This window comes from Xiphias gladius, chromosome 19, assembly GCF_016859285.1.
Source record: "Xiphias gladius isolate SHS-SW01 ecotype Sanya breed wild chromosome 19, ASM1685928v1, whole genome shotgun sequence".
NCBI lineage: Eukaryota > Metazoa > Chordata > Actinopteri > Istiophoriformes > Xiphiidae > Xiphias > Xiphias gladius.
The window spans coordinates 16,905,013-16,930,960 of NC_053418.1; the positions used below are offsets into that span (position 1 = coordinate 16,905,013).

Genomic DNA, 25,948 nt, shown 5'->3' on the forward strand with positions numbered 1-25,948 from the left:
CGTCTGATACATTATTAGGACAATGAAAAAAGGCAAGTAACAACGGACTGGCTGGTCAGTCTGTCTACAGCAAGATTATGACCAAAAACATTAGAAGAACAGTGTAGACAGTGGCTTCACATGATGGAAGACCAGCACAGTCTCCAGACTTAAACACCATCTGCTGGTTTGGAATGAACTGGACAGAAGGTAAAAAGCAAAGCAACCTGAAAGTGCAATACGTAGGAACTTCTGCAACAGTGCTGGGACGAAATTTCTGAACAATATTTGATTTCCATTGTAGAAAGAACGTCAAGTGTTCTTTCGGCTGCTGAATGAGTCAAAAATTTAGAATAAATTTAGATCAATAACAGGATTCCATGGTTCCTTTTCTTTAAAATTCTCAGTTGTTTACTTATTCTATGCTTTAATTTCAGAAACACTGAGACATTTACTCATGTAAATTTAAATAACAGCTGGGAACATGGAGGTGCTCTAAAACTTTTGACTGGTAGTGTGCATGTCCATTGCATGTTTTTTCTTTAAAGTGCAGTGCACTGAGCTTTCTCAGCCACCATACTATTCACTTTTTTTGACTTTTAATGAACCAAACCATTGAACTATTATGAAAATAATCATTAGGTTCCAGCAAATTAATGGTTCTTCCTCGTCCAGGGTCAACACACAGTGAAATAATTTGACTAAGTGGATTTTTTTTTTTTTTTTTTTTTTTTGCATTATGTGACAGCACACAATTTCCCAGAATCTTGCAGGATGTTTATTGGTAGAATTGTCGCCAGATTGTCTGTTTGTCTGTCTGAATTCAAGTTTTTCAAATTTAATACCCATCCTTGCCCGTCTCCCTCTTAGGCTGCATGCTTGGCTGATTCTGCATCTGTGGCCTGTTTCCCTAATATTTGTGTGCTCATCTTCTGGTTAACTTAATAACAGTTGAGAATTCTCTTTGAGAATCCATCGCACATTCATACAGTGATGAGACATGTAGAGCTAAAAGCCCAATCACAATTTGATAATGGTAGCTGTACAGGTTCAGGCTATTATAACTTTACTGTTTCAGTTCACAGCATATTTTCAGTCACAATGTCCACTTCAAAAGAAAAACAAAAGAAAAACAAAAGAAAAACAAAAAACTTAATTCTTCCAGGAGGACTCATTTTTCAACCGACGCCTTGCTTCAGTTAAAAAGCATATTCTTATCTGGAGGCTGCACAGCATGACCAGTACGACTGTCGGACACTGATAATCTCCACAAATCAGGAGTCAGGTATCCGCTCAGTGGTTTGTTTTTTTGCAACACCTCTCCGAAATTCCCTAAATTTTTCTACTTCATCAGCCCTTCTAGCACCATTCTGCCTCTCTACCTCTGGACAAACTGTCTCTTCCAGAATGTGCAAGAGTAATTCACGGAGGGAATTTTGAACATGAATAGAATATGTGTATAATTATTCTGCTCAAAGTGTTACGCACAAATACACAAATACGCACCAATGCACTTAACACAATTTATGCGGAGACATTTGTATTTAAATTAAATGGGCCATTTTTCAGTGGAGCAAACATTTTAATGGGTCAAAATGTCATAATGTAGTAGAGGAAATGCTCTTAATATGCTCAATATTGTTTCCACAGGTCTTACAAGCAGTTTCATGCTGGGTAGATTTTTCTCGCTCTGAAACAACCATATTTCTCCCCATTTATTAATTAGCTTACGACATTTGCAATTTTTATTTGTATTATAAATGTATTCATGGTAGTGCATATGCTGTACTAAGACAGCATATGTGACAGCTGTCAACTTTAAACTTTCAAACCCCAACACTTTCAGGAATAGCCTGCATGGTTTGATGTCTTATTCTTTGAAGATATAAAAGCAACAGCAACTGACTTTTCTCTCTAATAAGGCCATTTCCGGGTCAAGCATAAGATTTTAAATATAACTTGTTTTTATGACTTCACGGGCTCTTGCAAATGGAAAGCGCTCAAGTAGTATCGAGAGCATAATTTACAAAGTACTTAACAGAACTGTAAATGGCTTTTCTGATGCCTGAGAAGCCTTGTCTGAGGATGGAAATCAATAACATTGCATCTCACTTGTTCATCAGTCTTTTCCTTCTTTCCCTTTTAACATTAGATTACCATACTAATGTCCTCAAAGACCATCCTCACACACTCAAATCTAGTAATTTGATGGACATATAGAGTACACAACCACTTACGAAACATCATATACATGTAAACAGAATTAACAGAAAAACACTGTTAAAACTGTTTAAGTCAGAAAGCCAACTATATCTTCAATAGGTAATTCAAACTGTGATGATCGTGAAGTCCAGAAAAGGATAGAGTCCAGCCACTCTCTGCAGGAGTTTGGTTCCAGAGCCAGTCCCGTGCGTGGAAGTGAGCTGTATATCAAGTCGGTACCGCTCCACCTCCTGCAGAAAATCTGGCTCTTTCCCCCCTAGAGAGGTCACATTCCACATCCCTAGAGCTAGTCTGCAACGCCAGGGATTGGCAGGCCGAGGACCATGCCCCAGACCCAGCCTTCCGCCTGGTTCACAATGCACCCCAACCCAATGCTTACCCTTGCAAGTCGTGAGCCCACAGGGTGGTGGCCCCATGTAATTTCATTGGGCTGCGCCTGACCAGACCCCATGTGCCAAGGCCTGGTCACCAGACATTCGCCAGCGAGTTCCCCTCCCAGGTCTGACTCCAGGAGGGTGCCTCTCCCCTGGGACTAAATTGCCTTGTGAGACCCTATCAGGTGCTGATGCCCCCGACAACACAGCTCCCAGGATCACTGAGTCACACCAACCCCTCCACCACATTAAGGTGGGTAGTCTCGGAGAAGAATAAGGTGGTTCATAAGTGTACTTGGTACCAGAACACCTTAAACCTAAGATCAATTATCGACTTTGTGGTTGGGTGAAGAGAGGAGCAGAGCTGTCAACTGAACACCACCTGATGGTGAGTTGAATCAGATGGCAGGAGAGGTGCATGGACAAATCCGACAAACCCAAACACGTAGTGAGGGTGAACTTGGAACGTCTGGCGGAGGCCCCTGTCCTACCATCGGAATAACTTCCCACACATCCCGGGGGAGGTCAGGGACATGGAATCTGAGAGGGCCTCGTTGAAAGCCTCCATTGTGGACGCGGCTGTTAGGGGGTTTGGTCGGAGGGTCATCTCTGCCTGTCGTGGTGGCAACCCGAGAACCCGCTGGTGGACACCGGTGGTGAGGGAAGCTGTCAAGCTAAGGAAGGAGGCATTTCAGGCCTGGCTGGCCCAGGGGTCGTCATAAGCGTCAGACAGTTACTGGCAGGCCAGAGAGGCTGCAGCTGTGGTGGTCGTGGGCGAAAAAACCCAGGTTAAGGAGGCGTTCGGGGAGGAAAATGGAGAAGGAGTTTTGGTTAGCTTCTGTGTCTCAAAAAGAGAAAGCAGGGCTTGGCCCACGCTGTTCTCAGCAGGGGTGGAAAACTGCTGACTCGAACTGGGGATAACGTCAGGCGGTGGAAGGACCACTTTGAGGAATTCCTGAACCCAACCAACATGTCCTCTGAGGAAGAGGCAGAGTTTTAAGACTCAGGGGAAGCCTCACTCATATCTCTAGCAGAGGTCTTTCAGGTAGGGTGTGCTTGAATTATTGGGGTATCACACTGCTCAGCCTACCGGGCAAAGCTTCTTCCAGGGTGCTGGAAAGGAGGCTCCGACTGACCTCAGACTCAGGAGGTCCTGGCCGTGGAACAGTGGTCCAACTCTTTGCCCTTGAAAGGCTACTTGAGGGGTCATGGGAGTTTGCCCATTCAGTCACCATGTGCTTTGTGGACTTGGAGAAGGTCTACATCCAGTTCCCTTGGGGGATCTTGTGGGGGGGATACAGGGTTCCAGGGCCGTTGCTATGAGCCATTTGGTCCCCCATATAACCGGAGTGAGAGGTGTTTCCATATTCTTGGCAGGATTTTGAATATGTTTTTCGGTGGGTGTTGGCCTCCAGCAGGGTTGTCCCTTGTCACCAATCCTGTTTGTGATCATCATGGACGAGGTTTCAAGGCGCAGCTGGGGGGAGGAGAATGTCCCATTTGGGGGCCTCAGAATTGCGTCTCTGCTATTTGCAGATGACGTGGTTCTGTTGGCTTCATCAGACGGTGACCTTCAGCAAGCACTGGGGCAGTTTGCAGCTGATGCACCTCCATGTCTGAGGCCATGGTTCTCTGCCGGAAAACTGTGGAATGCACCCTTTGGGTTGGGATGGAGTTTCTGCCCCAAGTGAGTATCTCGGGTACTTGATCACGAATGAGAGTAGGATGGAACGGGAGACTAACAGGTGGATAGGTGCAACATCAGCAGTAAAGCGGGTTTTGAATTGGACCGTTGTGGTGAAGACAGAGCTGCGCTGAAAGGTAAAGCTTTCGATTTACCAGTCAATCTATGTTCCGACCCTCACCTATGGTCATGAGCTTTGGGTATTGGCCAAAAGAATGAGATCACGGATACAAGCGGCTGAAATGAGTTTCCTCCATGGGGTGGCAGGGCTCAGCCTTAGAGATAGGGTAACGAGCTCTGACATCCTCAGAGAGCTCGGAGTAGAGCCGCTTGTCCTTCGCGTTGAAAGGAGCCAACTGAGTTGGTTGGGGTGTCTGATTAGGAATGCCTCCTGGGGAGACCCAGAACACATTGGAGAGATTATAAATCTCATTTGGCCTGGGAACATCTTGGGATCCCCCAGGAAGAGCTGAATAATGTTGCTGGGGAGAGGGATGTCTGGGCTGCCCCGCTTAACCTACTGCCACCACAACCTGACTTCGGATAAGCCGCAGAAAATGGATGGATGGATGGAAAGGGACACAAAGATGATGTGAAAGAGCTCTGTCTCCCCAGCATTAATTAGGACTTCACTGAGTAATTAGCTATCTGAAAATAATTACCATTAAAATGTCTGATTAAAACCTCCATCCATCTCACAGTCAGGAGACTGAAAGAGAGGCACCAACATCAAATTAAGGTGTGATACTTTTTAAAACCAAGTCCACCCCAGTTGTCCCCTCATTTTCTTTTAATTGAGTGGCAGATATGTGCGTAGTACCTCTGATTGCATCTGAGAAGTAGTGCAGCATTGATACATTTGATTGAAAGTGACCTTGGTCTAATTACAATTGGTCTAATTATACTTCTCTGATTACATCCCTGCAGGAAATGTAAGAATGAGACGTTGCTGGTGGCCTCTGCTAATGACATTCAGATCTATTCGGGATGATTCCTGAATTGAATTGATTCTGATAAGATAAGAAGAAACAAGATACTGTTGTTGTCATCCTAAGAACAATTACATTTAATGATTGTAAATAAATTTTGTTTGTTTTTTGGTGTCGAAATGTGTTTCAGACTAATAAATCAGACAGAACTAACTGTCTAACTGTTTGTCCCTCTTTTTTGACTCTTTCCCTCTCTCTATCCATTTCCATGTTCCCCTGTTTTTCTCCACTTTTCTCCTCTCCTTTCTGTCTGCCTTTCAGGTCTGAGGTCATGCTGCCCTCCAGCTCCCTTCCTCAGAGCCAGGATGACATCATCCCATAACTGCCTCGTCCTCGGAGTGCCTATTCATCACCCCGATCATCATCGCCAGCATCAGCAGCATCACCTGCGTATGCACACACAGACACGCACGTACACAAGCATACACCAACTGCAAGAAGATAAAAGAGATGAAAGCCCCCACCAGTTGTACAGGATTGCAAGCCTAAAGAAAAGAGGGAGAGAACCGCAGAGAGGGAGAGAGAGAAGGGAAGGGATGATCCTGCTGGAGTAGGCAGAAACCCCTGACCTGTGCACTTCCAACAATACATCTCAATGAACCACAGTACAGACAAATCTGATGAGACAGACTTCAGGCTACAGAGGGAAAACAAAAACATAAAAAGCAGGAGAGAAGAACCCCCACCCCCCGCCACACCACCTCCCCAACTCCACTCCACCTTGCATCTTACTGAGAGGAGAGCTGCACTTCCTCTCTCTTAGTCACAAGTCAATCTAAAACTTCATGCGCTTTGGCACTGCTCACGGTATTCCAGTTACTGGTCAGTGCATGACTGAATCAACCCCTGCCTTGATGTGCGGGAATTACAGCAGTAAAGTGGAGCCACACTGAGAAAACATAGCAATAAATACTGTTTCCACCACACGGGCCACTGTCTGCTTCTGGTCTTCAGCGTAATGGGCTCACAATACTTTAGCCGGCTATGTGTGTGTGTGTGTGTGTGTGTGTGTGTGTGTGTGTCTGTGTGTGTTTGTGTGTAGCATTTTAGAGCTGCTGTGCTCTGGTAGAATACAAGTAGCAGGTACTATAAACCTTAAGCAGTATGTACTTCTTTATCACACATTGTTCTGGGATTAAATGTGAGAAACTGATGACGGTTGGTGAACCCTAAATCTCAACCTTATTGTCTAAATGTTTAACAAAATTTGCAATTGTTCTTTTGATATCATCTCTAAATCCTTCTCATTTTTTTGTGACAATAGAGAGACCACTGTAATCAAAAAAGGAGAAAAAGCATTGCATAAGCATATGCATTGCTCTGATGAGAACCAATCAGTCTTATGTTGTCATTTTAGTATCTTTTGGAAGACAGTCTCCAGTTTGGACACATCTCCTAATCATCTTTGATCTCAGTTGGCCTTAATACTATGGAGACCCAAAATGCTAAATATTAAACAAATTAAATGACATTAAGAAATAAATATTTGTATGGATATACACAGGGAAAATACATAACATTACTATGAAATTTGGGAATAATTTTTCAGTTCAATATTATGAAATGTTATTTCATCTTGTCTTTTTTTTTTCCACCGTAACAGTTAATTTCAGGTTTTCCAAAGTCTGTGTTTATTTTAAAAGCTATTTTTCCCAATAACTTCCTTGCCACTTTTCATCAAGTAGTCTTCACCTTCAGAGTTAGTATCAGAGTTACACTGTTTGATTTTGGCTGTCTGCGCATTCACATTAAAGCAAGAACCAAACACAAAAATGACCTGCAATAAAATCTGTTATTGTCAAAAGAAGTAGATGAAATAACATTTCATGATAATGAGTTGACCATTTCACGGTTATATATTTGGTACTTATTTAATCAAATTATTATTTATTACATAATTTATTATCAGTTTATTTAATATTGAAAACTTTGGGTTTCCATATAATACTGCATCTCGCAGCACAGACTTCATCAGAAGGTGCCATATTTCCAGAAAGAGCAAGGAAAGCTACTACAGCGCAAACTCACGTAGTCATGAAAGGCCTTGGCCTCACTGGAGTGTTCACATGTGTCTCTTCTCTCTGGAGCTGCACAGTACAGGTCCCAGAAAACACTACAACAAACAGAGGCAGTCAGAGTTGAGAATTATGACATAAGAGAAACACTGAAGTCTGATAGATAAATAATAGTCCATTTTAGAGGCAATCAAGACAAGTATGATTTTTTAAATCAATATTGCAGTAGATGACTTCGGGTGTCTTAGTGTGTTACAATTTGTAAAGAGCAAACTGAAGAAGAGCTTTTGGGGACAATTAATGGGATGATAATAAATAAAAACAGGATGAGAATGAGGGAGAATGATCATTTTATTCAATAATGTCAGAGATGAAAAACAGCATGAGGAGGAATGTACAGTAACTTGAATCATTACACAACACAAAAAAAACTCACCACCACCATGAGTGGAGGAACCCCGGAGGTTCTCCTAATGTGATGTTCTTCTCCCATCGGATCTAGACACAGAGAGAGAGAGAGATGATGAGATGCTTCAAAACATATTGAGTGTTAAAACATGCCCAACATCGGAATTACCTGCTTTACAAGATTGGAGAGGGTGCGAGGGAATTATATCACATGCCTTTATGTAATTATATTATGATTCTCATGCCATGGATTCATAAGTGGATAAGTGAGTCTATGTGTGCCTGAAAGCCCATCTATTTACTAGTACCCAGAAAACGTATGCGTGCAACTGTGTGTCCGCTGAGTCAGGAGGTGTACAAAGTCTGAGGTCAGAGACATGTACCAGCCTGAGGAGCCCAATTAAACCTTTGTGCAACCCACACACCCTTAGGTCTGCTCCTTCCCCACATTGTCTGTCCTTCTGCTTCCAGTGTGTTTCAGTCACTCTTTCTGGCCTTCCTTATAACTCATTCCTGTTGTGTTTCCTTCTTTGTTATTTAAATTTTTTTCTTTACAGTTATAATTACAGTATTTCTTCCTTTTCTTCCTTTCTTTCTCACCTGTCAGATTATCAGTTTTGGAAAGTTAAAAAGCGACTGTTCAGTCATAGTTTAACGACCATAGATGGCAGGACTGTCTAGTTTTGGATTTCTCCACATGTTCAAGCCGTGCACATGGGACTGTAATAAAAAACAATTTTGGATTGTTTCTTCCTTTTTTCAGTTTTTAAAATCCAAAACCAAAAATAGAAGTACATTAAGCTCTGTGTTTATCTTCTCTAATGTAAGCTGCAAATGTCACTTCCAAGGCTATGATCAATTTATACATTATTTTGTGGGTTAAAGATTACAAAAAAACTACAACTAGCACTGTGTACTATTTACCCAACGTGTGGGAGTTTATCCTTTATGTTTTAAGAGTTAACACTAGTGGCTCTATCCTTCTCTGCATTGGATTTTACACCCAAGCAACCGTGACCAAACTCTTTACCTGAAATAGTTAGACACACTGAATGTCTTTTCTGTTGAAACATTTAAAGGGAAACATTGTGAGAACGAAAAGCTTGGCAGGTGCAGCAGCAGTAACTATGAGTGTTGGTCAGTTTCAGTGTTGAGTTCCAACAATAGGTGTGGGGGAAGAAGATTTCAGACCCTCTGATAAGCACTTTGGCTGAAGCATTCTGACACTTTAACACCTTGGTCAAGGTATGTGACTAACACGAGTTCTGACATCACCCACAGTAGGGGCAATTTATGTTTGCACACAATGCCACAGTCTGAACAGCAGCTGTGGACATTAGTCTGACTACTCCTATCAGCCTATGATAGTATTGTTTAGTCTGCTTCTCCTCTCTATAAACAGACTTCCATCAATCGGTGCCTCTGAGTTTTCAAGTGATCTCATATTGATCTTTTTAATTTCCCACACTGAAATGTTTCATATGGGTAAAAGAATGAGACTATTGTACCACCTGCTCCACTAGAAGTGTGAGCAAGCGCTAAAATAACAGGAAAAACTGAATCACTGCGCTTTCAATCAGACCGTCCTGACCTCAGCTGCAGATCAGACACAGTGACTTTTAGAAGGAATGCCTTGCTTTGAAGTTGTTTTTTTTTTAGGGGGGAATCAGGAACTGCCTCTCTTTGTTTATCCCACATGCTTTCATTCTAAGTTAGAAGTTCTAGTTAAGACATCGGTTAATGTGAAACATCATAGGCAGTCAGCAGTTTCCATATACACCATGACAAAGACAGATTTACTCCCTCATAATTGCTCAAATGGTACAAAAGATGCAGAATGGGCATGACATCCTTCATTTCTCACATTTAATTGGCTGTAGCTCAGTCCAAACATGATTGCAGACAGTTCAGGTCAGGACACTTTTTGGCGTGCTCTTTTATCCCACCCTTCATCTGGAAAGCGTCGAAAAAAAAATAGCACTGACTATGCCTGTATATCCTGTCTTCTTGTGGTCCACCCTCCTGGGAGGTTCATTCATTTACCTATACCATGTTACAGTGAGATCCCTTTAGCATGATTATTGGCAGATGTAGGCTGTAAGTTGAAGGGGTTGCTCTCATTGCACTGAGGACTGAGTGTTTTCTTTCTACCCATACAAATATTTTAAACATTTTATTCTTGCGGTCCTGTTTTTATCTCCTCATGTCTTCTTTTAAGGTTTAAGTGTATTTTTGTTATTATTGTTTAGTTTAACTTCTTGTTACCTGCTCTTCTGAGCTGTCTGTCAGTGATTTGGTACTTACGTTTAGGTATTCGGGTCTGATTCGTGACTCGTCTTTCTGGGCTCTTGTTTCCTGAGCCTGAGGATACACTGTAAACAGATGTGGATGATAAAAAAGTGGATAACAGGCCTTTTAAAGCCATGTTTTGCTCCACCCCAATATTCCAGCAAGAGCTATATTATGGTGTAATGTTTACCCAGTGTGCCTGTGTGCGTGCATATGTGTGCATGTGTATTGTATACAAGCAGCACTGTTTATACTTGTTGCCCTCTTAGCTAATGCGTTCCCACATTTGAAAATGACACCGCCTATCCTTTTCATCTCTCACATTGGCGGAAGAGAGAGCAAGTGATATGGCAAAGAGGTGTGTATATGCGCATGTGCACAAACACACACTAAGTCAGACTGATGAGAATTGGTGCCAGCTGATGATGTAACCGTTTCCATCCCCCTCTCTTTGTTCTCCTCTTCCTCTGGCCGATGTACAACAAGCCTGTAGCCACTGTCTTCTACAGTGTAATTTACCGTCATTTAAGGCGAGGCACCAGAAACACCTGACCTCATTTTCACCCCTTCACCTTTTTACCTCTGCAGAATTAAAGTGAAGACAAGCTCACATCTCAGGGAGAGTAGTGGTGAGATAGCGCAAGAAGAGAGAGGGAAGATCAAAGAGAGAGAAAGAAGAAGAATAAAAAAAATAAGGACAGGAATTGAAGGATTGAAGGAGATTGACAGAGACAGAGATGCTGATCAGAGATGATGTCAGTCGAAGACGTCAGCTCCAGGCCGAGCTTTGTAACTCTCCCTGTGCTCTGGCTCCAGTCCCATTAATGCAACACTAATGTTAAGAAGCCTGTTTGAGGCTTCTAATCTGTTGGCTCAGCACTGTAAGGCCAGGCTAATTCAATTAGTTGCAACACTTACTGGACACAGCGTGCGAGGGTCAGACCACCCTTCAGAGTGGACATATAAAGTACATGGCCTGTACTCTCTGACACACAAACAAATACAGCATGACTTACCTCTGAGAGAAAGGTCTGTGCTGACTTCTGTGCTCCTACATGCAGCAGATACTCATAAACATACAGAGCTAGCCTGCACAGAAAAAATAAAGAACACAGTGGGAGGAAGTGGGTCAGTGTGTTCATTAAGATCCAAAAAGTCAACAATAGGTGTTAGGTTAGTGAAAAACTGGTTAAAAATATAAGAAAAGTGGAGGCAACAACAGATGTACAATAATAGAGAGAGAGCGAGTTAACAGTAAGAATGATGTAAACAGACAAAAATTAAGCATTTGAAATTCACCATTCACCCTATGTATTCCAAAGTTTGAACTTTTTTGAGTTTCATGACTTTTTAATAAATGTTTTCTGCCAATCCAGAAAACAATTACTTTTGGACCTTAGACAATTATACTTCCTACTCAATATTTAAGATAAATCCACACTTAAAAGGGAGTTTCTTCTAGGATTGCCCAAAAAATAAAAGATGAAGGAGCCTATGCATGGATACGAATTGCCAAGCAGCTCCGGGAGACAGCAATGTGCAGTGATGTGTGAGGGCGTCACAGTCCATTACAAATCTCATGAGAAACAGAAAGATACACACCAGCTTAGGAGCACTAATCATCTCCCGAATGCCATACAACAGGTAGGGCAACCTTTTAAGACATCTTTAATTTACCCAATGTTCTGCTCAATCGAAAACCCACCTGTTAGAGAACAAACTAAATGGCGATAGGAGTATGCTTGGTGGGACTACACTGTGAAGCCCCTCACCCTCCTGCCTTGAACTCTCAATGGACTTCCTCCCATGACTTTGATTACAGTAAGAATTAATTATAGGCTTGATTTGTTAATCAATTCTCTTCCCAGTGTGTCTGTGCTGGTATTAGCAGCAATTTGGGGAGGGGGGGGGGTGATTATCTACTGGTCTACAAATACAAGATAAACACTGATCCACAGGAGATCCACAGCAGATCACACTGACTCTGAACGGCACCCTATAGATTTAGAGAGAAATCCGGTGTAACAACATATAGGCACTGTACAGGGCTATGAATAATGAGAGGTTTCTCGTGGATTTAGCAAAGAGGGCAATGACCATGAACATTTGTGCTTGATCACACTTCCTCTGAAAATCCACATTAACCAGGTTGGGGGCTGATTGGTGAGATTTGTAAGGTGCATGACAAAAGTGTTTTTAGATCCCTGAGATGTACTCTATATGTATTTAGCCATATTAGAAAATACATGCTCAATTAGGAGTTGGTACACTGAGGTATTCTGGGACCTCAAGTGTGTTAATTTAGCAAATTGTTGATAAATTAATTAATTTATCAGGACTGTCTATAAAAGTTAGAAAACTTTTGAAATGCCCATTGTAATTTCTCAAAGCTCATGGTGACACACTGAAATTGCTAGTTTTGTCTGACCAAAACTCCAAAAGATACAAAAAAATACACCGTTAACCAGTTAACCACATCGTTACATTTGTGTAGCTGGAACTGATGCGTGTTTGGCATTTATGCTTTTAAAATGAATTATATGATTAGTTAATTACAAAAGAGTTGCAGATTTATTTTCAGTTAATCAACAAACTGATTAAATGACATATACATATGATGTAAATTCAGAAAACTAAAGTTGGAGCATGATGCAGCACAAGCTTTGACCTGGAGCTTGATGTGTTTGTGTGTGTTTGTCTGTACATGTAAATGATTGTGTATTGTCAGGCGTGAAAGATGGTCACAGCTGGACAGCAGCTGCCCCAGAACCCCCGCTGAAAGGTGCTACCAGCCTGCTGTAGCTGATCCAGTCTCCTATTATATCGAGGTAAAAATAAACTGCCCAGACAGCCCTGTCTGCCTGTCTGAAGATGATGGACTGCACACCTTTCTGCTCTGCACACAGGTAGTCTGCCCCCCCCCCCCCAAACCCCACCACCTCCACCACCCCCGCCAACCACATCCCTCTCCACCATTTCCATCTCTCTTCTTCATCATCACTTTCATCCTCAGTCTCCCCTCTACCTCTTCCTCTCTCAATGTGTCTTTTCTGTCTCGCCCGTGCTGCCTCCCTCTTGCACTCTCTTCTGTACAAGGCGATGTTTGTTTAATGAAGGGAACCTCTTCCTCTTTATCCTTCCCTCCCTCTTTCCATCCCTTCCTCTCTCTGTTCCCCCGTGGCCTGGCAGTAATGTTTAACCAAAGAGATAGAGACAGAACGTTTCACAGGGACAAGGTTAACGGAACAATGAGAGGCTTGACAAAACTCTTGACACCTCGACAACTGAGCATGAATAAAAGATGCGCTCATTTTTTCCCAGGGACTGTACAACTCTGAACATTTCTAGAAACAAACTTCAGTGGCTCTGTTCTGCATCGTTTTCCTGTCAACCGGTTTAAATCTGTCGCCTCCCCTGTGAACCCTTACATCAGCTACATAAGCATCAGCATAGAACTATTTATTGACACTGAAAGATCTCATGTATCTGCGATGACTACATTCACAGCAATGATGACGAGCCTGAATGGCAGCACGAACAAATTCATTGTGTCAGTGGGAATAAATAAAGAAATGAAAGCTTTTTCCTCAGCATGCGCTGTCCTGTATCCAGTCAGCTATGTATTACCACAAAAACACAACCTTGCCTGGAAGCTACCTTTGAAGCAGACTGAAAGGTTTGACCTATGATTGATTTCGCAGGAGCTCTAAGATGTCACCTTTAGCCCTGATGTAGAGAAAGGGTCAAAGAAAGTGAGGAAACCAAGGAAAGGTGATGAGGGCAGCAGTGGGGAGAGAGGTGATTCAATAAAAGAAAGAGAAACATTAAAAGGGTATCAGAGGTGGGTAGGCTAATGCAAGTTTTGGAGAAGAGATGAAAGAGAAGGAAAAATGAAGGATGTCTTAATTCATTCACCCCTCCTGACCTTAAACACAACAGATTAAATGCACGGATGCTTGCAAAGGAACAGACATAAATCAGACTTACACCACTCTTCTCTCTCTCCCCGCCTATCTCTCTCTTTTTTTTTTTAAACCCACACCAACAGTAGGCATGGTTGAAATAAGACTGATAAGCAGACAGCAAAGCAGCAGATGAAGTCACTTTGTTAGCATTCACTATCTATTGAACTTTAGCTCAAAACTACTAATTTCCTCAAAGACAAGTGAGAGGCTTTGAAAACACTAAACCCCTTCACGCTGCTCTCTCATTGTTCAGTTACCACTTGTTCAGCTGAGCCTCGCACTGATAAAAAGCACCCAACTATGTGGAACTCAACTGACTGACAGGGTCCAAATACTAAGCAGAGATAAGGATTGAGGATTAGAGGATGGGGGACTGGTCAAGGTTAAAAATCCTCTATTTTTGACACATTAAAGTGAAATTACAGTGCATTACAAGGACTCTCTTGTCATTAAATAAAGTGTCACTTTATATAATCTCTGCATCAGAACTTGAGGTAAAAGTGCTCAAAGCGAGGCAGCCATTGCATTTATAATGTTTTTGACTCCAAATTAGTTCATTCACATTAAAGTTCTTTTGGTGTTTGCCCTTGCTGTTGGACACACACCAGAAAACTGAAGACAGTTTCTATCTACCCTGGCAATTTGTGTAGTAAATAAGAACCACTTTACATTAATCACAACTGCAAACTGGATGATTGAAGAGATCAGGTGCCTCCCACTTTGCTGCCTCTCCCTGTGTGCTAAACTGTGTGCGTGTGTGTGTGTGTGTGTGTGTGTGTGTGTGTGTGTGTGTGTGTGTGTGTGTGTTTATACAAATGCATGTGTGTGTCGTGTGAGGTAGTGGTGGTGGTGAGTGGGTAGAAGTGGAAAGGGTTGGGGCAGACAGGGGAACTTTAAGATCCACGCCTGACCCCTTTCTCCTTCAAATTCAAGTGGTTTTGTCTTCTGTGAGTCACATTTAATTAAATTCATATTTGGAGCCGACCCTGATTCCTGTCTGCTTCTGTAAATCTGTACAAGACCAGACAGCCAGCAAGCTTGAACAGTTGGAGACCGAGCTTAGGTTAATGAAGGCAGCAGGCAGAAACAGTGACCAGCTTCTATGTTGCCTTGTTACTGAGCCGTACAGGGAGGAGAGCAGGGAGAGGAGAGTATCAGGAGGAGCTCAACCACAACCTTAGTTTGAAGCAAAGGCATGAATCTATTTTCACAAGATCAGCATTTAGTAGAGACCAGTAGATCACTGCTAATCAATTTACTGCCATGGCATTCAAAGTCTGGCAGAGCTTCAAATCACAACAGACAATGGCTTCAGTGATTGGATTTGCCTGTTATAGATTAGCTCCAGATTATTTCACCCTTGTTAAAGACGAAATGGAAAAGTGATTATACTTCTGATCTGAATTGGCATGTTAATTGACATATTTACAAGACTTGCTACTATGCTGACACAGCCTTATAACACATATTTAAAAAAATCAAATTAAATGTTAAGTATATGATAAAAGAAGTAATCAAATCCTAAACAAAGTCTTGCCAGTAAACATGCCATCCCAATCAATGATGCACAAGTCACCTCTTCAGCAGATTTATAGCTATTGCAATACAGCAGCAATACCTAGCTCCAACAGCATTTCCTTATACCACTTTCCTGAAAAAAACAAAAAAAAACAGTCTGGTACTGGTTAAGATTTTTATTTTGTAGCTGCACATATTTTTCTGTTAAAGCTGCATCTGGAGATATTTTACTGTAAAAAATACACTGTCTTATCTGCCACAAATTAGAGCCAAATTAGAACACTGGTGTCTCATCCCCTCAACCCACGCTAAGTGAGATGCCATAAATTTGCCTTCTTTCCCCAAATTAAATTCTGCTGTTGGGTGTGTGTAGTGGCAGGAAATTGATTCTACCCACAGGAAGTGATGAATGCAAACTCACTCCTAAACAGCATTTACAGAGAGATGTGGTCAGAGAAAGACATCTTGTCCCCTTTGGTACTCTGTATGTAATGATAGCAGGCTGCAGACTGTACAGTACATAGTACAGAGTGTGCTATGTGTTTATTTTGTTGATGTCCAATCAGATGAGTTCTGGGCTTTTACACCTGCATACATTTAATTACATTTTTGGCCCTTTGAGGGCAGTGCAAGAAACCTTAACCACAACATTGACATATTCTCCATACCTTATAAAGTTCGTAAGGGGAACTTGTTATCAAAGTGGGTTATTTACACAACCAACAGACACGGATACACATTAGCATTCATTTTGAGTCATGTTTGAAACGAATGTATCTCCTTTTAGCTCTATTTTGCCCTCCACCAACTCCTGAGGGAAATATCTTGCTGTTTAGCAGTTAAATGCTAAATTGTATTGTATACTGTATTGTATATTAGGGAGAAACAAAATCAAATTCGGTGCACTGGTTTAGCAATTATTGAAAAACAGTTGCAGACTAGAGTCTCTGGATGGTGTCTTCCAGGAATTAACCTCCAATGTCTCATATGAATGGGTCAAACACAGGTTGAACACATGTTCAGATTGAGCTATACACAGACTTTATATACTGAACAATAGTTTTAAGACACACTTTATTCTCCTGTTTTGGTTCAATCTGACAAGTGATTTCTGAGGTATAACTTGATAAACAAATAGATGAAGGAAAAATAAGGACAAACAGCCAGAGCCTGAACCATACTCCCCTCTCCATTTCCACCATTGAAAATTACAGAAAGAGTGAAAAAATAAGAGAAACAGAATGATTGGGTTAGAGGAGCAAAGCAGAGACAGATGAAAGGTTTTGGTGAAGAGAGGAGAGCGAGGAAGGGGGACTAGAGACAGAAAAAAAAGGCAGATGGGTAGGATGGAGGTGATGGGTGCTAGCGGATGAGCCCCGAGATGAATACTCGTGAGATCTGTAAACTTTCATATTCTAATGTTGAGGATTCTTACTGAGTGGTGTCTCAGTTAGCCAAGCACCCTGCTGCTCCTTCCGCAAATTAACACAAAACCCTGCAATGAAAACAGTCAGGCTGAACTACACTCGATCCGTAACAGTTTCTAAGAGAAAAAGCAAATGACTACACGCTGTGCTGAAAACATAACATACAGAAAGGACAGAATGAATGATACAAAGGCATACTATGCCTCAGAGTATGCACTGAATTTCATTATATTATTAGAAATGAATTTCAATGAGGTCTGTGTTAGAGGTAATAACAATGGAAAAGTAATCCTCGATTGAACTAAGTCACAGTCAGGAAGTTGAAATATTGTAATTATCTCCTGGATATGCTTACCTACCACAAAAGACTAAATTACCATCTTAAATCTCTACTGTGTGTGTTCACAGCAAAGAATAATGTTAGTAAAAGTGACACTGTGAAGTATCTACTGAGAGCTATAGTATCTTTGAAGCACTTAGCTTTCAAGTGAATGGAATACTTTACTGAATAATATAGCAATAAGGAGAAATAAAGCCACTCCTTCAAATTATGGATGAAAAAAGCAGCACCACCTTACAATATATTAGACCTACAGTAAACTCCTGTTTGGTAAAACTCATAATGTTTAGATACAGCACCATTTTCAGTGCTGTGCTTTTATTCTGACATGTAGTTAATCAGATTTCCCATTAAGTGTCTTTTAGTCAGCGTAGGTGAAGATCTACTTGTGCCTCCTTGCGTATGCAGATTGTTTGGCAAATGTCTGACTTTCTTTTTACCACTTTACATAATTTTGCAGCATATATGACTGATGCAATACAGGCAGTGACAGCAGTAACCACAAGTACAGAGGAAGCTACCCTGTTCAAAGCTGAGCCATATTAAGCTGAATTACAATTCACAGTTTGCATCAGCTTTGTTAGAGGTCAGTCATCATTACAGCAAGCCAGGTAGGTAAGTACACCAAAGCGAGATGGCTGTTTTTTATACCCTGACTGATATTGGATTTTTGAGGCTGAAACTGATATCAATATTTGGGAGTTGTAAAAATCCGATATACCAGCCTGATAATTTGGCATTTCTGTACTGCAATTTCTTATTGGAGGACAAATACATCAATACCGATACATCTGCAATAAGCATATATCGGCCGATATATTGGCCTGGCCAGTGTAGCTCAATTGCTTTCAGCTTTAACATATAGGGAATTTACACTGCTGAGCTCATGTAACTGTATTCTGTATTGTGTTTCTGTTATATGGTCCATACCCTTTATAGTAAGTACAGTGGTTTACTCCTTTCTGTTTGTATCCTTGCTCACTGAGGTCACTGTCCTGTCATGATATCATACCTCAGCATAGAGCTGCAAGCCACAAGAGCAACACAAATCACAGACCCCTGTTTTTGTCTCAGAGGTAGGATCATCAACATTATCATTGTCATCAAGCCCAGTCCACAGCAGGGCCAAGCCGTCTCTAACTCTCCAATCAAGCCTCCAAAAGCCCACAATCACACAGAGGCCACCTGTGGATGAGTAGAGCGTTGGCAGATCGGCCCCTGACAACTCTGGCGAGAATAGAGAAGGAACCCGTGATAAAAGAGGCCACAATGATCAAACTGCTGCCCCTACGGAGGACAGCCCCATGTGTGACAGTCAAACACTTCCCCTGATTAATTAAGCCCAGCAGCGGGGCTTTGTGTGCCATTAAGAGCCTAGCTAAATGACTTCACTTCATTCATTAAAGTGGAGCATCGTCTGCAGGTAGACTGGCTCTGCTAGCCAAACAGACATACAGACAAGTGAAAGCTGGGAGAGGGATGGTGGTGGGGCAACAATGAGGGTGGCGGGGGCACTAGGCAAGATAAACGAGGACATATATAGTCCCATTACAATGCTGAATAATTCATCATAACAACAGCGCAAACAACCATGGGGATCATGGAGCCTTTATAAAGTAAAGAGCATCTTCGAAACAGGGCTATTCATGCACACACCTTGTCTGGGAAAGGTATAGCAGAAGGATCATGGAAAAAAAATCACTTTATATGGCAAATCAGGTTCCAGTGTACTAATCCCTGATGCATTTTCATTAGGCAAAAGTATAGTTTTAATGAATCTGTGCAGGGGAGCTAGACAACTAAGTACGAGTGGATTAATTGTTTGAAAGCATGTTAGCTCCCTACTGTGGCTGCTTTGTTTGAGCTATTATTTTAATTCTTCTACAAGCATACAGTTCACACATACACATATTGGGATGCCTACAGTGAAACTCATACGCACAGTTTGAAAGAGGCAAAGAGAAAAAGCCAGAAAAGAGAGAGATTATGGAATGCAAAGGCAATGATACACAGGGAAGGACAAAGATAAAGGTAATTTACCAGTCAACACAGAGATAAAGATGCAGAGATGGGGAGAAAGATAAAGAGATAAAGATTAGCAGCAACAAGAGGACTAGATGGTAGAGAGGAAGAATAAGAGCAGGGAGTGAGGAGAAGCGGGGGGCAGAAAGAGAGAGAGAGATGAAGAGAGACAGAGAGGAGGGAGAGAGTAAATGATTAATGAAAGGAGCTGGGAGACGCAGTGAAGGGAGGTCAGGATGGAGCAGAAGAGGAGTGATGCTGCAGCCTGTGAGCAAAACTGAAAAGGACAACATTATGAACATGCCTACTGCTGTCACACACCTTTATCAGGGTGGATCTCTGAGAGTGATTGAGCTGGTATTAGGCTGACGCATCCCTTTAACACAAGTTTGCACAAGTGACTTTTTTGGTTTGGAGCGTTGAGTGTGATTACACATAATTTGCATGTTGACAAAGTTTATATTGTCATTTAGAAGAAAACAACTATCATCAAACATTGAGATGATTTATTACTCAAATGTGATAAGACTGTACAAAGACTTCCATTTGACTCCGTCAACTTCTTATCGCAGTCAAATACATTCCTTCAATTCATCCCAAACTGGCAGTTTGCTGTGGGTCTATCACTGGTTGCTTGCTGATGCATTTCTAATTGGTATTTTTGCTGATGGTCACAAGTAAAATCTATATTCTCCATTACCCTTCCACAGCATCCCCTGGGGTCTGTCTAATGGCTCCTGCTAAAGGCAGAGCACTTGAATAGAGATATTCTTATAAAGCATATTCTCTCTGACAGTGATTGGCCTCTGCGTAGACTTCAGTTGCAGGTTCGTTGGGAGGGACAGTGAAAAGATCACTCGAGCTTCAAAGATTAACAAAACACATGTCATAATCCCGCAAGGAAACAGCCTGAGGAGAGACAATCGCAGTCAAATAAACTGTGTTTTATCTGCTCATGTTCCCTGTTTTGTCTCCACTGAGATGGTCTCACACGCTGCTTTACTGAGCAAATGTTTGTCGTAGCCTTTATCCCTCTCACTTCCACAACACATAGTAAAGCCCTTAGCGGAGCTTTGGCTGGGTGACAGGCCCGAATGCTCCAACACCGGCTTGGCAAACAGCAGTGTAGCCCTGTGCTGGCTAAGAACAGTCTGGTTGAACGGTGCTGGCTGACTTCAGATATGCGTGAGAGGCTGACCAGCAACACAAATAAAATCTCTGTGACATTATGCAAGTGGCTGATAAATACTGTCATATGAGTTAACGGCACTCGAGGGATAATGATGACATACAGCATTATACTGCCTATTCTGTAATCAAATGATAAAAACATTGAGAGGATTTTTTCTCATATGTCACGTAATAAAGAGGTAAAACTGTGCATGTGGTTGCAAAAAGTGAAGTAGCTCTCACTACATTCCTCCTGCAAAGACAGGAATTTGCCAGGAGAAAGATGAAATGTCATGCGTAAAAGTATAAGTCAAAAGAATGAAGCTCATATCCTGACAGAGGGGAAGAGTCCTGCATTCTTTGGCTCACCTCAGAGTAGACCTTGTGTTTACCTTTCATTAACTAGAGATCCCAGAATCCTCTCCTCCCCCTACCCACCCTTGGGACAGTCCAATACAAGGTGAAACTAAATTCTGTGAAACGGGCACTTGAAAGACAAATATTAGAACAACGGAGATTATAATGTTTGAGTTAGAAATTGTCTGAGATGCTCAATGTTTATTTTTTGTTTATCTACATTATTATAATGTGTGTAGGTATTTTTTTTAGCCATTTATTCTCTGTAATATACATGTTTTATATTGGCAAATGCTCACCAGAGCCCAAACTGAAGTCTTAAAATTGCCTTTTTTTTTAAATCTTATTTTGACCAGTGGTTAAAAGCCTGGAGGGTATCTGACTGTTTAGTGACCAGCTAAACAGTGCAAAAAATGCATACTATGTTTCTGAAAGGTGAACAATATGCTGTTGTGATCCCTAATGAGGATGGAGAATACTGTATGAGGGAAAAAGACTCAAACTCTGTAGCAACTCAAGCTACACCACAAAGATTGGTAACAGCCAAGTTATCAAGATACCGTGACCACAAGTCCAACTGTAGTTGCAAACCTCCACCCTGTGTTGTAAGCACACATTGTGTTTCCAAAAGGCCACACCCAAAACTGGTTATCATCAAATTTGTAGGGCATGAAAAACAGTAGACAAACAGAACAGAAAGTCAAACAGAAACAAACTAAATGTAAACTAAATAATGTTTAATCATAATCTCGGATGGAGCTAAACTGTTGGGATGTCTTTGTGGAGGCAGTTTAAATAAATAATCGTTAAATAACTCCTTCTCATCTATACTGTATAGCACAATGTAGATGAGAAGGAGTGTTTACTGCAGCTGATGACTGAGCTAACGCTACATGATCCAGAGAAATTTAAAATGAGCAAAGATGAGTAGGTATTGAGTAGGTATTGAGTAGGTATTGGGACACATCAATCCGATGGCCTGGATTGGTATCGGTGTTGATACTGACCTGACACTGACTGTCTTACATGTGTATGCCTTCGGGGTGGTATAGGGAATATTGATAACTTCATCGTTTTGCTTTGTGTTTGTGCATCAGCGAAAATTCTGGCTGTGACTTTACAGACTGACTGGTGGCAGCTCTGAGGCTAAGACTTGAACAGACAACACAATAAAAAGGAAGCATCCCCCTGCCCGGTACAGGCACAATCAGACAAAGTGAAACCGTTCTTGTTCTGTCAGCAGTGCAAAGACTCTACTGTCTAGCAGAGCAGACAACAATACCCAGGGCTGAGATAACAGGAAATGCCAGCTTATCAGAGAGAGGGAGAAACAGAGAGAGATGGCGAGAGAGCATGATGGGTAAGCTCACTGTTTACCAGCACTCACATTGTGCAAAAATCCAGTTGTGTCCTTTATATGAACATCTGTCATTTACACATAGGTTTCTGCCAGTAAGTTTTTTCTCCAAGTGAGATTTGTTTACAGAACATGTAAAGTGGATAAATCAAATAAAAGCAGAGGCAAATCCATCACTTTCTTAATTTGAGTTCCATTTCATTGGCTTTGATTCGTTTAGATTGAGTCACCTCTCGTGGGGAGTTTGTTTAATTTCACAGCTGAAAGAACACCAATGATTTTTAGGAAGTGTTTTCCTTGTTCAACTTTCTCTACAAGCTAATACAGTAAATCTTGAATGCAACACAGCCATAAAGCCCAGAATATTAAACTGCTGTTTACAGAGAGAACTTAGAGTTGGATGACAACACTTTGTGATCATACAAGGTTAATTACTGCATTCTTTTAAAGTCTATTTTTATAGTTTCTCAGGAAGAGGTTCATGACTATACAAGCTACACTGAGCAGTTGCAAATGTAACAAAAAACCTCCAGCTCAGTGTACTGTACACCATGCCCAAGATAACACATTAGTTATGCCTGGGAGATGACTGAAGGGCTGCACCCAATTTCTGTCAATGACGGTAGACTAAAAATGCATATATCCTGAGGAATGTTTTGAATTTTTTGTCTACCCTCATTGACAGAAATTCATCTCCCCAGCATGCCTATTTAACAAACTCAGACCCACAATCATGTCGCTGTGCACAATTTTATTCAGTAGAACGAGTTGTTTTACTTTATGACCATCATTCTTTCTCTCTTACACAAATTCTCTCCTTTTTTACTCTCGCTTAGACACACAAACACAGTGGTGCTAAGGTGTTTCCTAGCTGCCATCCCCTAACTGAGCCCTGCGGACGCCTCTCTGTCGTACAGTATACAGGACCTGGACTGTTACAGCCCGGGACCCTGTCCTCTCTTGCCAGCTCCGCAGACTGTCCAGTGGCACTCTGTCATTGTTCAGCTCACACAATGCAACATTCCACAATCAGCAGCAACTCCAACAAAACCAGAGGGAGAAGGAGATGACTGGTAGGAGAGCACTGCTCTAATCTTATAGGATTAGAATTCCTTTCTACGGGGCTCTAATAGGCCTCTATTCTTTTGAACAACAAAGCATCGAGATGAGATAAAAAAAAAAAAAAAAAACTGATACAGATGAAGGCAATCTAGAGCAATTTGGGAAAGAATGCAAGGCTATTAAGGTCTGCACAGAGGCTCAGGAGAAAGCTTAAACAAATAACTAACCATTTAGAGAAATATATCTTGCTGAAACATAAAGTTGTATAAATTAGCAGTAAAATTCATGCACCAGGGTGTGTGTAAATGAAGAACACCATTTAATAACAAGAAAAAAAAAACACTTAGAAAAGACAAAAAACGTGTACTAGTTGTACATATTTCAACACTGGTGTCATCCTGCTGAGCAGCCTCGCTCTTGCCATGCTCTGCATCTGCTGCTTTATGGTTGAGAAATGGCATTAAGTGGACCTTAAAAAGTCAAGAATTCTATGTCAGCAATTTAAATCCTAAGCAAGGGGATATACTGCCTTTCATTCAGAGGGGAGAAAATGTCATTGTGGACTTTATAAGGATCAGTGGACAGACAGCCTGTATGTGGTCGTGTAAAGGACAGTACATTTATGGAGAATTTAAGTGAAGAACTCTGACATAACTTCACAAAACAGACAAGGGACAATTGAGAGCTAGACATAGAAGAACAGAGGGCTATGCAGAGAGAAGGCACAGTTAAAGAAATGTGTGTTTGTGTGTGCAGGAGAGAGATGGATACAGAGAGAAAGTGTCTGAAGCAGTTCCTAAGCCTGGCCGTCACGCATGCTTAACCTTGCGCTAGCGCCTGTGCGATGCAGCTTGCATATCAATGATGGAGGAATATCAGCAGAGAGGCCTCCAACCAACCTCCACTACACAAAGCAGGCAGGGGAGGCACTGCACCATCCACAGTTACACTATGGCACTCACAATAGCAATGCAAGTTACACTGGTGAGCACAAGAACAGCTGTTGTGCTGCAAAAGTGAGTGTGACACAGCACACACACTTTGTTAAAAATTGGGGAAAAGATGACAAATATACACATCTAGACAGGCGATGTAAATAAATGTGTATGCTAAATTAATTCTGACAATCAAAAATGTTGGGCTTCAAATGTAAAAGAACTCCCCAACTGAGCCTATAGTAGGTAAGTGTTGTTTCCACCAACATTTTCCACAGCATTTACTTTTGGCTGGAGCTCTCAGGTTACAGGAAACGCTTTGAGGGAGAGTGTCCCTACCGTGCTGTGGTTTGGAGCAAAGCCGGGCATATTTGGTGTCACCAGGGGCAACAAAAAACTTCCTGTCAAAACCGCAAATGCTACCACTAACAACATGAACAAAGCCTGACAGCATGGATTGTAGTTTCCAGTCATGGTCAGCAAAGCACACTATGAAATGCCTCCCTATCTGCTTCGTGCCTCATACTCACCCACAGTGTACTGATATGAATCCTCCACTCCCCAAATGTCAGTATCTCAATCTCATAGACAAACCTGATACACTGTAAATATTGCAGAGAGGAGGAGTGGGTCTCTAGAAGAGAAGAGAAGAGAAGAGAAGAGAAGAGAAGAGAAGAGAAGAGAAGAGAAGAGAAATATATGATGTGTTGGTGTTTTTCTAATTAAAACAGAAGCATTCAGGGACACCCATGGGGTCCTAAGGGACCAGCACCGGGTGATAAACTCACTCATCCTTACCCTCCATCTTTTAAGGGGGGTGATAAAAGACTTTCAGGATGCTGCGCCCTCACATCCTCTCTTCCCCTCCATTCCCACACGCTATCTGATGCCGACGGAGGCCTTTTGTCACATCGATCCCTCCCAGGGACCCAAAGGCGTCCTGTGAGGGTGCCTTCTACAGCGTCCTGTCTGTTGATTGACACGTCACCCCGTTTTTTAGCCTGTGTCGATCAGAGGCTGTCTCCCCCCGCCTCACACAGCTCAATAAGAGGCTGCTGCCCTGATAGCAGTTCTGTGTCAAGTTACATCTCTGGCAGCAGGGATAAGAGAGAGACTAGGAGGAATGCCAGCAGATAAAAGAGGACTTTTAACAGCCTCTATGTGTTTAGAAGGCTAAAAAGTGTTTTTTATCAGAGCTTTGTCAAACTGTCATCATCACTTTTTATTGAGGACAGCTGTGTATACCCAGAGAAAAAAAAAAAAAAAAAAGTAAAAAATCCCCATTTCTTCTCTGGTTCTCTTGTAATCCCAGACTGATGCTAATCTAAACTGCTGTGAGGATTAAATACATTGCCAGCAGTTTTAAGTCGATATCTTTCACTGACCGTCAGTGAAAGACAACAATAGAGAGTGGTGACAGTTCTCAGGGTTCTCGCAGTTGTTCGCGAGTGTCCTGTGAGAGCCGGAGTGGCTATTAGCTATGTTATGATCACTGGATGTTGTAGTTCACATAAACACAGGCAGTATGACAGACAGATGGAGGTTGAATTGAGGGATGAAACATATGGGGAAAGTGCTGAAAGCAGACAGCTCAGAGGGGCTTACAGACTTAGACACGTACTACGGTCTCTATTGACCCAAAGCAGCAAATAGCGGTTACAGATCCACGTACACATAATCATGCACTTTTATATTGTTCTCTGTCGACTTAAAAAGGGAGGAGGAGCTTGAGACCCACTATGTGGCTCTTGTGTTTGTATGGGGTGAGGGGTTTCTCAATGGGGCTTTTTACTCAATCACTGGACATAAGCCAACAGAACCAGGTGTGGCCACT

General features: G+C 41.8%; 1 protein-coding gene across 2 annotated transcripts in view; it reads right to left on the reverse strand.

Moving 5' to 3' along the window:
- si:ch211-130m23.3 (uncharacterized protein LOC558547 homolog) overlaps positions 1–25,948 on the reverse strand; it is a 54,677-nt gene that overhangs the window by 22,960 nt on the left and 5,769 nt on the right. For both annotated transcript variants that reach the window (XM_040155273.1, XM_040155272.1), the window contains exons 2-4: positions 10,978–11,050; positions 7,701–7,762; positions 7,278–7,362 (exon numbers count right to left, since the gene is read on the reverse strand). In XM_040155273.1, the coding sequence (XP_040011207.1) occupies positions 7,278–7,362; positions 7,701–7,762; positions 10,978–11,050 (220 nt within the window). The remainder of the gene's footprint in view (positions 1–7,277; positions 7,363–7,700; positions 7,763–10,977; positions 11,051–25,948) is intronic.